Source organism: Amblyomma mixtum, chromosome 1, assembly GCF_055824585.1.
Source record: "Amblyomma mixtum isolate Tamu chromosome 1, ASM5582458v1, whole genome shotgun sequence".
Classification (NCBI taxonomy): Eukaryota; Metazoa; Arthropoda; class Arachnida; order Ixodida; family Ixodidae; genus Amblyomma; species Amblyomma mixtum.
In genome coordinates, this window is record NC_143012.1 from 158283958 (window position 1) to 158298415 (window position 14458).

Here is a 14458-nt window from a genome sequence, read left to right on the forward strand (position 1 = left end):
CGAGGTGCGGGTCTCCTCACGCAGTGTGCTTTGCCTGCCTACGTTTTCCTCACTGTGGGAGCGTATTGTACAAATATGCCCTAATAAAGACTGTTCTGTACAGTTCTATTCAAAATTTGAGCCGCTGTTACGTTTCGAGGATTCTACGACGAAGTGCAAAGCTGCTGCGCTACAAAAGCACTTGAGGATTCCCTTCAAGAATTTCATCACATTTCTCTCGTTTTGCTTCCCTTCCTCCTTTCTTACTTGGAAAGGCAAATCCTGTTCCAATGAGACTCGTATATGTATTATGTTTCTGTTGTGTCCCCTTATTGCTTTTGTGTGTGTGCGCCCCCTCCTAACGACCACTCGCATTCCCCTCCTAACGACAGTTCGCATCCTCCTCCTAACGACCACTCAATCCTCCTCCTAACGACCACTCAATCCTCCTCCTAACGACCGCTTGCCCCTCGTCGCACGCTGTCACCAGATGCCCCCCCACGGTGCGCCCCCGCACCCTCCTCCTGTTCTGGGAAGCCACTCCCTCCCGTGGACGCTTCTCAGCTCCCTCCTTTCTTCGGGCGGCCAGTTCGGCTGCTGCCTCGGTCGACGCTGGTCGCACCCTCTTCAGCTTTAAATAAACGAAGTCTTAAAGTACCGTGTGCGTCTTCGCTGCATTCAACACAGCGACCGGACACGACAGTGGCGACGAGAAAGTGGATTCGACCCGCGCTACGCAACGCTATTGACAAGCCATGGCTACGCGAGGGTTTCCCAATCAGATACCAGAATTCAACGGCTCATCGTGGTCATCGTGGGTTGGACGCCTTCAGTTCTACTTTGAAGCTAACAACATCACAGACCCAGCCTTGAAGAGGGCCAACCTGCTGACGCTGTGCGGGGAGCAGACCTACGATACTGTCTGCGCCCTTATTCAGCCAAGCACACCAGCGGCAGTGTCTTACGACGACATCGTAAAAGCGCTGCAAAAGCACTACGACCCAAGGCCATCCGAGGTCTACAGCCGGGCTCGCTTCCAACGACGAGATCAACTGGAAGGAGAAACTGTGAGCGCCTACGTAGCCGCGCTCAAGAAGCTCGCTGCCGACTGCAATTTTGGAACGCTGTCGACAACAGCTACCGGGCAGGAGGGAGACGCAGCTTCTTCTGCTAACACCACCATGCTTCCCTTGGACGTGATGTTACGCGACAGATTTGTGTGCGGACTGAGTGACGAGTCACTGCAGCAGCGCCTGTTCGCTGAGAAGGACCTCACATTCAGCAAAGCTTACGACATCGCCGTTCGAGCGGAGAGCGCCGGTCACCAGCAGAGAGGGATTCGCCGGAACACCGAGCCGGTACACCAGACAAGCAACCAGGTGCGCAAGCCTTCTGTTGTTGTAAAATCGGTCAAAAAGGCACAACGCTGCTGGCGGTGTGACGACCAACACAACCCCCAGGGATGTCGATTCCAGTCAGCCACGTGTAATTTTTGCCACAAGCGAGGGCATATCGAAAGAGCATGCATTACGAAACGGAGACTTGCCAAGATAAAGTCACCTTCCCAGCCTAATCACAGCGTCAACGCCTCAGGGAATACGCCGCTATCTGATCTCCATGGAACAACATCAGCAACACCATCTGTGTTGTACGACCTGAACACCATGAATCTCGGCACGCGACCGAAGATTTTTACAGAAGTAAGCGTACATCACCAGCTGATTAAGTTCGAGGTGGACTCCGGCGCAGCCTGTACTCTGATCAGTGAGGACACGTTCCGAACTTCATGGCCATCTGACGCACCCGCCCTGCAACAAGACGACACGCACCTGCGAACGTGGTCAGGACAGAATCTGCCACTATTGGGCTCTGCCAACGTGCAGGTTAACTACAACGGCCAGACCCATACGCTACCTCTGCTTGTTGTGAAGGGCACAGGATCAAGCCTTCTAGGGAGAAACTGGTTTTCTCCACTAGGCGTGATGATATGCGGCATACACCAGACGCCGAGCCAGAACATGGTTGGTAAACATCAAAACGCCGATGCGCTAAGCCGTCTGCCACTAGACGCAACTGTTGACGAACCATTTCCACCAGGAGACGTTCTGATGTTCGAAGCACTGCCAGAACCTCCGCTTACAGCAGGCACAGTTGCAGCATCTACGCAGAAGTGCGCAGCTCTCCGGCTAGTTTACACAGCTGTTCAACAAGGCAACGTGCATAAACTCAAAGGGGACAACTTCGACGCTTACCGCAGGCGAGCTACAGAGTTGAGCACCCATCGCGGCTGCATCATATTTGGGTCCCGAGTTGTGATGCCGAGAGAACTACGCGCACAAGCTATGTCTCTCATCCACGCCGGACATCGGGGCATCGTTGCAATGAAAAAGTGTGCCAGAAGCTACATGTGGTGGCCTGGCATTGACAACGACATCGAAACAGTGGTGCGAGAATGCAAGCCTTGCCAGAGCAGCCGGAGCGCCCCGCCGAAAGCTCCTGTCCCAGAATGGGAAAAGCCAGACACACCATGGCACACACTGCACATTGATTTTGCAGGACCAATTGAGGGCTGCACTTTCCTTGTGGTCGTAGACGCCTACACAAAGTGGCTTGAGATAAGGCAAATGGGACAGACGACTTCGGCAGCAGTCATTGACAACCTCCGATCACTATTTGCAACGTTCGGCCTGCCGCGCAAGGTAGTGTCGGACAACGGAACACCGTTTGTGTCTGCGGAGATCCTCAAGTTTTATCGCGACAACGGGATCTCATCAGTTACATCGGCCCCCTACCACCCAGCGACAAACGGACAAGCCGAGCGCTACGTAGCCGAGCTAAAACGCGCCCTTGAAAGAGATCAGACAGGCTCGCTGCAGCGCCGCCTTGCGCGCTTTCTCTTCAAGCAGCACACGACGGTTCAGAGCACAACAGGCGAGACCCCCTCGAAAATGATGTACGAGCGTGAAATGCGAACCCAGCTCACAGCCATCCTCCCCGAGCCAAAGGCAGAGACGTTCCGGGAAGAAAAAGCAATTCCGCGCTGCGGCACGCTTAATGAGGGGCAGCGCGTCCTCGCCCGACAGTTTCTGAAAAAGCCACGCTGGGAGGAAGCTACAATTGTCAGACGCATAGGCCTGCGCTCTTGGCTCGTCAACATACATGGCACAGTAGCACGCCGACATCTCAACCAGCTGCGTAGATTTACGACGCCGTCTGAGAGCTGTCCGCCAGCGGAGAGAACACGTGCACCATCTTCCCACATAGCCTGGCCCCTCTTCCCGGAAGAAGAGACTTCGCCCAGGACAGACCTAGGAGACACAGCGAACAACAGCCAGCCTACAAGTGTTTCTCCCCCGAGCGCACAAAGCCAGCGCGCCTCCACGCGTGAGCGCCGACCCCCTGCACGATACCAGGCAACTTTCTAAGGGGGAAGGAAGTGTTGTGTCCCCTTATTGCTTTTGTGTGTGTGCGCCCCCTCCTAACGACCACTCGCATTCCCCTCCTAACGACAGTTCGCATCCTCCTCCTAACGACCACTCAATCCTCCTCCTAACGACCACTCAATCCTCCTCCTAACGACCGCTTGCCCCTCGTCGCACGCTGTCACCAGATGCCCCCCCACGGTGCGCCCCCGCACCCTCCTCCTGTTCTGGGAAGCCACTCCCTCTCGTGGACGCTTCTCAGCTCCCTCCTTTCTTCGGGCGGCCAGTTCGGCTGCTGCCTCGGTCGACGCTGGTCGCACCCTCTTCAGCTTTAAATAAACGAAGTCTTAAAGTACCGTGTGCGTCTTCGCTGCATTCAACACAGCGACCGGACACGACAGTTTCATAACGTGCCTCGTTAAAGTGATTTACTTTTGGCTAAAGAACAGACATTAGCCGCTTAGCAGTACCGCGTGTTTGAAAAACATTGATGTATTAATTGAAAACTTTGGCTCTCAGTCCTTAATACATACAAAACTTTGTTCTATCGCTTGAAGGAAATTGATAGGCGAGCTGATGTCGATTTTATTTTCTCTGTAGCTGGAAAGGTACAGATTCTGTGTAAGCGTGTTAAACATGTCTATGACGAAACAAAATTTCGTGCTAGAAGCCACAGGAATCGCTTTATGAAATATGAAAGTCGAACAGTGTACTCCATTTCTTTCACATATCTGGCAACTTGTGTATATTGCCAAAAATGGAAACGTGAGAGGTTACCTACAACTACGATGTGCTAAAATCTGGCAAGCAACACCTGAAGGTTGAAAATGTTTCCTGTGTCCCGTCCTTTGCGCTGCTCCACCACGATGTAACAGCACCAACTAGCCCAGCAACTTGCTCTTCTGAACTTCATATCTTGTTCATCGGGCTCTGTTAAATGTCTCCATTCCAGCGCCTGTGTACGTCCTTCCTTGTTTCCTGTGTCCCTTCCTTTGCGCTGCTCCACCACGATGCAACAGCACCAACTAGCCCAGCAACTTGCTCTTCTGAACTTCATATCTTGTTCATCGGGCTCTGCTAAATGTCTCCATTCCAGCGCCTGTGTACGTCCTTCGTTGTTTCCCTGTGTCCCGTCCTTTGCGCTACTCCACCACGATGCACTCTTAGGAACGTCACATGACGGGAAACAATATGCGTTTGGTTTCGACCAGCTTTGGTGCCCCACTTTTTTTTTAATCCCTGGTTCAAGTTACTTGAAACGACTTGTATGTACAATGCGTTATCCTGGTGCGCAGAGACATACGCGAGGCGCTGCTTACTTGAATGAATGCGTGCCGCATTGGCAGACGGGTGGTGATGCTCACCAATAACGGAACACGACGACACGTTTTGCAGGTTTGACGAGCTTTATCGCCACTAGTAGAGTGCGTCGTTCCTGCGACGCAGCTTGGCTTATGCGGCTCAGCCGGACAGTATGCAGTTGCAGGTGGCTGGCTAGCCGCCGCGCCGAGAGCAGACCAGCTCTGTCTGTGATTGCCAGTCGCCTTTCCAACCGGCTTTTGCTTTTGTTAACGCCATAGCCAAATTAAATAAAAAAAATCAATGGATATCTACAGAGTACGACCCCATGATTGGATCATGATGCCGGTGTCACTCGCAGATTATTTTGTCTTAGTTCTTGATCAGCTCGACTTTACGAATCTCATTTTCGTATGGTGGACCGATAAGCACACTAAAGGCAATACAGCGAATATTTCGAGTGAGATCTGTCTCTGAAAACAGCAGAAAGCAAGGTTTTGATGTTGCGCCGCAGATTTGGAGCAGGTAGAGGGTTGGTAAAAAGCTCCCTGAGCAAACGGTCTGGTTTTCTTCGGTATCTACTGGAATTTGAGGTGTCGATGAAGCTATCAAGGTTGTAAGTGGTAGAAGGTAATTCTTTTGTACTCTACACACGCTGTGAGCTTTACAGCTATCGTAACTACCTGACTACACTGATCAAAAGCTGACCCTGTGGCCTGACAATTTTTGAGCGAGCCTGTGCATTAGCAGGAACATTTTAGTATACTTTGTTATTCAGAGCACACGCGCAATATTGCAGCTACTATTTATATTGTTTGCTCGAAAGTCCTTGTGGAAGTAGGCGGCTTTTAGAAAACAGGGTCCTCGGCAATCTAGCCGCTATTTTCTGCATATTTTGTTTTGCCACAAATTTATCAGCTTTTGGGCTATGATTCCTAGGAATGCAGAAGTCGCAGTGTAGTCGACTGAGTAAGCAGGATCATGTTTCCAGAGCTGTGTTGCCTGGTGATTAATAAAATTAGAGCCGCTTGGTGGTTAGGACTAACCTTAGGAAGGCACACAACGTATTCTCATTACTGCAGCAAATTAGGATCATTGCTACATTCGGCTGTGTGTTCGTCCATCTGCTCTAGAGTACCGCACGGATATCTTACAGTTACTCAGGACGTTACAGGAATCACATTATTGTGAGTTTTGTGCAGTTGAACGCCGAAAAACCACTGAAGCAGAGACTAAAAGCAACGCACGAGGGTGAGCACAAACTGTTCCGAGAGTGCGAGCAAGAGGCTACCGACTTCTACTTCTACTAGCGCATGCATTGATTCGTCTTCTGTAATTGGATGTACCCCCTTTGACACAAGTGAACGAGCAACACGTTTTTGGTTTTCAACCGTTCAACGGAGTCCTTACGTACCCCCAAATGGTATCAAAATGTGAGGACGAGGGTACAGCGTACTTTACAGACTCATAACATAAGGCTATCATGAGTATTTCGCTACTCGACTAAGAAACAAACCACCGTTGCTCGGTTACGCTAACCCCCACTTCTGTAGCATCGACACGTTGCGGCGCGGTGCGGCTAGGGGAAAAAGTCAGCGGAAGGGTAAGAGCACAGTGGAGGAGATTGCTCCCTTTAACGGCCACTTCAGTCAGGTGGTCTGTCATCATAAGGTTTCATGCGGACAATGTGAATGATTTGAGTATGGGGTGACCGGCGCAATAAGTGAGCCGCGGTGGCGGGAGCAACTGCGTACATCACATCACTGATGAGGCGCACGATTGGCTAAGGGCCGAAGTATCGCGCAGAAACTTTCCGGAAATTTCTCGGCTGCGAATCGCTGTCCAAACCCACACAAAGGTGCCGGGCGTTTAACTGGCGTATCGTCGTCCCAGGTTATACCTAGCGGCGTCAGTCTTCTGCTGGCGGTGAATTCTTAGGCATGCCAGTTGCCGCGCTTCCTCAGCACGCTGAATAAGGTGTCTATGCCGAAGTCAGCATCAGAGCCGCAGCAGGGCTCAACGAGCAACATAGCGTCCAGAGAAGTGGCCACATGCAGACCGAAGACAAGCTGCAAGGGTATCAGTCCAATTGTCTCTTTTGTGCGGTCTTGTACGAAAACGTTACGTGCGAAAAAATTGCGTCCCAAGTTCTACGACCTGCATCAACATACGTAAAAGCGTATAGACCAGTGCGCGACTGAGTCGCTCTGCCAACCCATTTGTCTGCGGTGACACACTGTAGCACGTCGATGGCTGGTATAATTCAGTATCACCATGGACGGTGTTAAGCTGGCCGTAAAAGCTGCCCCCGGTCAGCTACAACAACGGCGGGGGCGTCATGACGCAATACAATGTTGTAGACGAAGAACTGCGCCTTTCCATCACCAGTGCTTTCGGCAAGGGAGGTGGCCTCAGCGTACCGCATGAGGCATTCGGTCACGACGACTATCCAGCCCTGTCGAGACGGTGATATCGGAAAAAAAGACCAAAAAGCTGCATGTCCACTTGGTGAAAAGTGTTGTTCGGTGGATGGACTGAGTGAAAAAAATGGGCCTGGTTTCAATGACGGAGATATCCGAAGTTGGATGTCACGGCATGATTTTGCGTAGGCCCGAACCAAGGGAGTAACCTGGACCAATGGCAGCTTTGAGGAATCCGCGCGCGTGGAAGGCTTACTCCAAGATGGCCGGCAGATGGTTCGTCATGCAGGCACTCAAGATCTCGGGCTGGAACTGTGATGACACAAGTAGGAACGCTCCTTTGTTGTTGTAAATGTTGCGCTTGTAGAAACTGTCAGATCGGAAAGGGGAGGTTTGGAGCCCAAGCAGAAAAGCACGTGCAATGAGAGCATCGAAGCCTTCGGGATAATCGATGGGCTGCAATAACTCTGAGTACTCCCTCTGAAGCTGCTATATTTGAATTGTACTAACAGCGACTAGGAAAGGGAAGTTATTGGCGATTTCTTCGGGAACTATTGTGCGGGGTTCCCGTCACATACAATCCGCATCCTGATGCTTACGTCCCTACTTGTAGATGACTGCCTCGTAGTACCCTTGCAAGCTTCAGCTCCATCTGGCCAATCACCCTGAGGGGTCTTTGAGGCTCGCCAGCCTTCAAAAGGAGGGGTGGTCGCTTACAACATGCAAGGGTTGGCCGTTGAGGTAGGATCAAAACTTGCTGTGAGCCCATATAACCGCAAGGCATTATTTCTCTGTCGTAGAATAGTTTTTCTAGGAGCATGTAAGTGTTCAGCTCGCATAAATGATAGCCAGTTATGCATCATCTTGCCACTGTATCAGTACCGCTCCAAGGCCAACAGTGCTGGTATCAGTGTGGTCGTTCGTAGCAGCGTGTTAATCGAAATAGTGAATTACGGAGTACTTTGTAGGCGACAGCGAAGCTCGAAGAAAACACCGTCTTGTTCGCTTCCCCACAGGGAAACTCACCGCTAAGAAGTCACAGTCAGTGAAACTCACAGTCAGTGAGTTTAGCGGTTCAGCGATATTCCAGCGATGTTGAACAAAGCGTTTATAATCGCAGCACTGGCCCAAAAACTGGCGAACGGCCTTCTTGCCAGTTGGTGGCTGAGAGCCTGAGACGGCAGTTGTCTTTTCAGTGTCCGGGGAACCCCTTGCGCGCTGACAATGAGACCAAGGGAGCATGGTTCCTTAAAGCCAAAATAGCAGTTTCCATGTGCGATCGTGAATCATGCGGCTTTGAGCACTTGTAGCGCAGTGTGCAAGCTCTCCAAATGTTTTGTGTTCGGCTGATAATAAACAAGGGAAAAATTGCGCAATCTTTGACGCAGGAGCCCGAGAACAATACAATTAAACAAGTAAAGAAATAAAATATGCAAAGTATATCATGAGTCCAAGTTAACACACTGCGCTGAGGGTGTGGTCTAAAACGTGCTTGTTACATGCGGCAAGAACTACACAGGGCAAGACCGGAAATGCTTGAACACACTGCTACGCCAGCACAATACGTCTTCAGAGACGCTCTTTCTTCTAACCTGGATTTAAATCACGGACATTTTTTTCTTAACAGTTGAGTTCTTGAAAAAGGAATGCATGCACTCCGCTTTTTAACAAAAGTAATGTCCTGTATTCGCATAAAAGTCTCTTAAAAAAGAGGAATATCTGTGACATATCGTATACACAAGAACAGTGACACGTGGGTGAGCACTCGCTTTCTCCTGAACCGAAATAGTGAAATTAGGTATCTGGATTCTTATCAGCAAACCATACTGTACCTTTTTCGGGAAATGCACGCACTCCGAGTTGTAGACTGAGTGTTTATGAACCATGGCTTTTTGAATAAACATTTAGTTGTTAGCAACGATTTCCTTTTCTCCTTTTCTTTTTGCGGCGCTGAGTGTGTAGAGAGTCGGTAAGAAGGCAGTAAATGTAAAGCGGAAATTGCAACTAATATTGCTGACGATGATTTGCCGCATCACATCCACGGCTACCTACGAATTTTTTCCTTTCTGCGGATATACGTGGCAGGATATACGTGCTAGCATGCGTCAATAGAAAGCGTGCGCACGCTGTCATAGAAATGCTTGGCGCTCCCGTGCTCGCTGGACAAACGGCTGGCGTCGCTGCTGACAACGATGAGCAAAGCTGCACTGGCCTCGGGCGGGTTTCGCTCTGGCTATACTATTTAGCCTCGTGGCCTTATCCTCGCCAGCTTTCTGCACGGCGTAGTGCTTCGGAGCCTAACCATCGGAAGGCTGCCGTTCGCCAGATAATATAAAAGAGTGGGTTGCTGTACACATAGTGCAGTATATGAGATGCTGTTACTTAGTTTATTCGCCCATTTGGAACAGAGCAAGAAGAGTCTTGGTCGAAATAGGAACAAGTAATAGAAGCCACGCAATTTGGTAGCGCACTACAGAATGTGCAATCTTTATGCATATCCTGGAACCCGTAAATTCGGCGTGCAGCTGCAATTTGCGAAAAAGGCTAGTCATCGAGGCTATTACAAGATAAGTGTCCAGTGAAACTTTTGGGATTGCGCTGTCCATGTCGTGCAGCAGTAAAGAAACTTTCTGTACAGTGTGGCACGTGCTACAATCAATCCATTTGAGTGCGAAGATGGCATGCGGTACGAAGAATGTACAGAAGCGCTTTTATTCCTGCTGAATGCAATAATTGTCCGCTTCATTGTTTTGTGCGAGCGAATACGTCTAGCCTACAAAAACAAAAAAACTCCGCATCATCACCCCTGCCTAGCGGTTCACCGTATACGGTGTGAAAATGACTGCATGGGCCTCCAGAGAACTCACGTTTCACACTGTCCTTGATGTCCTTGGCGAGCCTCTGGTGGTCGCGCTGGCTGCCTTCTTCCGTAAGAACAACTGCTGCCGCGGGAACCTCACCAAACTCACTGTGCGGTAGGCCCACCACGGACACCTCAGCGATCTCGGCGCAGTGTTTGCGAAGGAGCAGCTCTTCCAGCTCGGCCGGTACCACCTGGTTGCCCATACACTTTATCAGTTGCTTCAGCCGTTCGACGATGTAGAACCGCCCGTCCTCGTCGTAGTAACCGCAGTCGCCTGCGAAAAGTCCGTTGAGCCAACTGAGGAGCGCGTATTTCAAATAACTCCCTGTGGGCCCTTACGTGGTGCATGAAATGTCAGTGAACAGTGAGGGACCTGTTTCCTCATTATGTACTTTCGTAGCTCGGAAGCGTCTGTCGCTATGTTAAAATATTCATTCTCAGGTTTTCCTTGCCTTTCATCCGGCAAGAATGCGCCTGCTTTCCAGGATCGAACGGCATCCTGAACTTAGCGATGGAATTATCCTAACAGCTGACCCATTCTGTCTCTGTTTTCTTTCAATCGTACAAGAACACCTGCAATTAAGCACGCAGCACTGAAATGACAGACCTTCTCGCGCTTCTAAAGCAGTCTTGAAGCGGTGGCGTAAGCAGGAAATCAGCTGTAGAAGACTTAAAACAAGCTGGCGCAGAATGGGAGACGGGCGAACCTCTGCCTTCAAAAGATGCAGAAAAACGCGGCAGCGATGACACCGTCTATCCCGTTGTTCTGTAAAAGAGACCAACGTAACCGAAGATGTCGGACGCGCTAAGTATAAACGTGACTCAAAGCACTGTAGGTAACGGGCATGGATTTTGGTGTGCTCCCTAGAAAACAGCCGAAACGCATGCAGATGACTGCATCTTCGCGAAAAACCTCTCCCTGCCTGCGTAAACTAGACCTATGCTGCAAACATAAAAAAGATGAGCCCAAGTCACAGCGGAGCTGAAATCGTCAAATTGTCGTGCCGGGGTGACGATAAAAAATCATCTCGACCAAAAAGGGGTTCCGAGGAAGTGGTTTTGTGGACTGGTTGGCGAAGCCTCGTGAAGTAAAACTCTTTTCTTACGTCATCCTGTTCAAGAGACATTGTCGTTAAAGGTACACTCTATAATGAATCTGCCTAATGTTTCGTTTCTTCATTCATTTAGATGTGAGTGCACGTTAAAGAACCCCAGGTGGTCGAAATTTTCGGAGCCCTTCACTACGGCGTCTCTCATAGCCTCAGTCGCTTTGGGACGTTAAACCCCAATAAACCAAACCAAACCATCATTTAGAGAACAGTGTTCTGTGTTTTTTCTAACGAAATATGGGGATATGATATCGTTCGAATCTCCTTCCATCACTTCCTCCCCCGCGTGCCTTCACTTTCTCTTTTGAATGAACGCCCCAGCCGCTTCTTGCTCCCACACAGATCCGCAGAAGTGTAATGGTGCACTACGAAGTGCACTGAAAGGCGCGAAAAGTAATTTTCTATTTAAATTTTTTCTTTACTATGGACATTTTTTTACATAATACATATAAAACACTGCCTGGGTCCCTAGCGAAAGGGCCGCCGCGGTGGCTGAGCGGTAATTGTGTGGAAGTGGAAGTTGGATTTATTTTGGCAACAGCACAGTTGTCAAGGAGGTTGACAAAGAGGCAATAAAAGGCCTGACTTAGCCTCAACCTCCTGTAGCATGAGACATGTCATACAGAGCATAGCAAAAAAAGATAGCTACATCACACAGAGCATGGCAAAATAAAGAAGTCGTACAATGTACATACAGCTGTATGCATAAACACATTCACTGTATGCTACAGCTAAAACTCGCAGTAAGTATACATGTTAAAGAAATCACTTAATTAAAAGCGCAGTGGGCAGAAAATGATTAGTCCTCAAAGAAGAGTAGGCACTTATTAAGACGGTTTTTCAACATTCGTAAAGATCTGGTTTCGCTTATAAACTGGTATTTTTTCAGGAAGGTGAATGAGAAGGTCTGCTATGTGGTAGGTCAGTTTTTGCGTGTCATAGCTAGTACGGGTTTTTTGTTTTATGTATCTTGTGTGGAGGAAGTCATAATTGTGTTCGCTCGCAATATACTGCGGTATAAAGGTATCCGGATCGCGATTTAATTGGGCATAAATTACCCTAACTTTTTTGAGACTCCATTTTTCATGGCTAGTATTTGACGTTTTTTTTTTTTTTTCAAGAGCGGTTCAGTGGGTCTTTGAGAACTTCTCGCTGGGCTAGTTGGTAATTCATTGTAAAGCAAATTCGTTGTAAAAAACAAGCGCTCTGTCCCGTTCTCTTGTTTTGTGTGTGTATGTGTGAGTGGTTTTTGGCGCCTTTACTTCTGAGTAGGGCTTTGGTACGGGGCATTTTAAATCAGCACAGAATTCTTTTTGGAGCGAAAGGAAGCTTATTATGTTTGTTTATGCACTTATTCCTCAGATAAGTAGAAAGTGGTAAAGCCTCCACTGAACGAGAGCGTAATACAATACCTTTTTCAGCCAGGTGGGCAATAGATCTCTAAACCTCCATGCAGTTCCAAGTGACAGTGATATTTCGGTTCTTATTTTCTTGTACGTGAGGCGACCATTTCAGAATTTCTTCGTAAACAACCCTAAAGAAAGTGCGCGTGGGGACTCGCTCTGAGATGTCACCATGGCATTTAATGGACATATCGAGCTGAATGGGCTTGTTACGTGGATGAAAAATAATATATTTGGCCTTTTTCGTGTTGAACGCCATCTCTTCATTTTGCAGCCATAACGAAGTTTGTGAAGCCAAATATTTGTCTCAATCTCTAGCTTTAGTCGATTTGTGCCAGAAAAGAATACATTTGTGCCCTCGGTATAGCGTATATAGCATGAAGTGCCTGCTATGTGGGCTAGGTCGCTGATATGCACCAAAAATAGAAACGGGCCAAGAATCGAACCCTGCAGGGCAATATATTTTGTGTATCCTATATGCGATTTTACCTGGCTTATATTGGTCTATTGCGAGAGGTTGGTTAGATAACTTCCTAAAGTTCGTGACAATACCTCTGATGCCAATATTCCATAATTTAATCATAGTACGTCTTGTTTAGTAGTGTCGGACCCTTTCCTGAAGTGAATGAATAATCACAGTGTATATGATTTCTGTTAAAAATTCTCGATTATTTTTCTTTAATTTTAGCAGTGCTAGTTCATATGACTTGTGCTTCTGGAAACCTACTGCTGTTCTGCTACAATCTTGTTAGCATCAAAGAAGCATGCAAGTCTGGTGTCTGTAACGTGCTCTAAAATTTTAGAAAAAAATCGGTGAGAGAGAAATCGACCTGTAGTTATTTACATCATTTGGGTCTTTTTCTTATAAACAACAAAGACCGTGGCTTTCATTAACTGATTCTAAAAAACACCTATAGATAAGATTAGATTGCTAGCGAGGCTTGCAAACTATGCGGGCAACTGCTTTAATTCGTGATGCTTTTATTTCATCGTCACCGCATATACTATTAGTTTTTAAGTTCTGGAGTAAGTTAACAATTTCTAGGTAGTTATGGGAGATAACAATATAGAACTCCTAGTGATTTTAGTGGGATGGAAACTGCAATCAGAAGCACTTGTAACGGTAGCATTCGATCCTACAGAGTTTAAGAAATGATCACTGAAAATGTTCGCCAAGTTTGTTCCTGTGAACGATGGGCCTTAAATTATCAGCCCAGAAACTAGGCTCTTCTCATTTCCTGACGTTGAATCATCAAAATTTGCCATACTTGCTGAAACTTATGGGCATGATAAGCAAATTTTGTTTCATAGAACCATGCACGCTTGTTTATATCACTGCCTAGCTTATTTCTAAATTTCTTACATTCAACTAAATGTTCTGGAGTTTTAGTTTTTATAAATGTGGCAAACAAACAGTTTATCTCGATACATATTTGTTTTCAAAGGCGAGCGTTCAAATACCTCCCAACACGTGGATCATCAAGTGGATCACGGCCGGATGCCCGCTCCGTAGTTTAGGTAGCGCAAGTTAGCCATGCCTGTGAGGTAAAAGATTAGCTTTTCAGCTTCGTCTAGTCGTCCGGCTTGTTCCAAACGCTGACGCACTCGTAGGACATGCGTCAGTCCTCTACGCCGTTTTTATCCATCCTGCTGGCGAAGAGAGCCGGCACGGATGACCGCGAGGATCATTTAGATTGCTTACTGGCTGTTGCCCGGAAGCATTGTTGCCATCGATAGTGTGTAACCGTGGGGTGCTAGGGTTGGTCGACAATGCGACTCATGCGTCTTCATCGAACGTGAGATGAAGGTTTAATCAGAAAAAGGGCGAAATGGTTCACGCAGTTCAAGGGGCGATAGCTCGACCAAAGCCACACGCGTAGCAATATTAATGCGACTTGAATACACGTTCATTCTCTTTGAGCCATTTATTTGAAGGTCTCTTTTTAAGTACACCGGGGTGTCA

At 48.2% G+C, this 14458-nt stretch overlaps 1 protein-coding gene across 1 annotated transcript in view; it reads right to left on the reverse strand.

Annotated features, from left to right (window-relative positions):
- The window catches only part of LOC149369494 (uncharacterized), a 147168-nt gene that overhangs the window by 17197 nt on the left and 115513 nt on the right, over positions 1–14458 (reverse strand). Inside the window, exon 9 of the mRNA XM_089558863.1 lies at positions 9988–10257. Coding sequence (XP_089414989.1) covers positions 9988–10257 — 270 coding nt within the window. The remainder of the gene's footprint in view (positions 1–9987; positions 10258–14458) is intronic.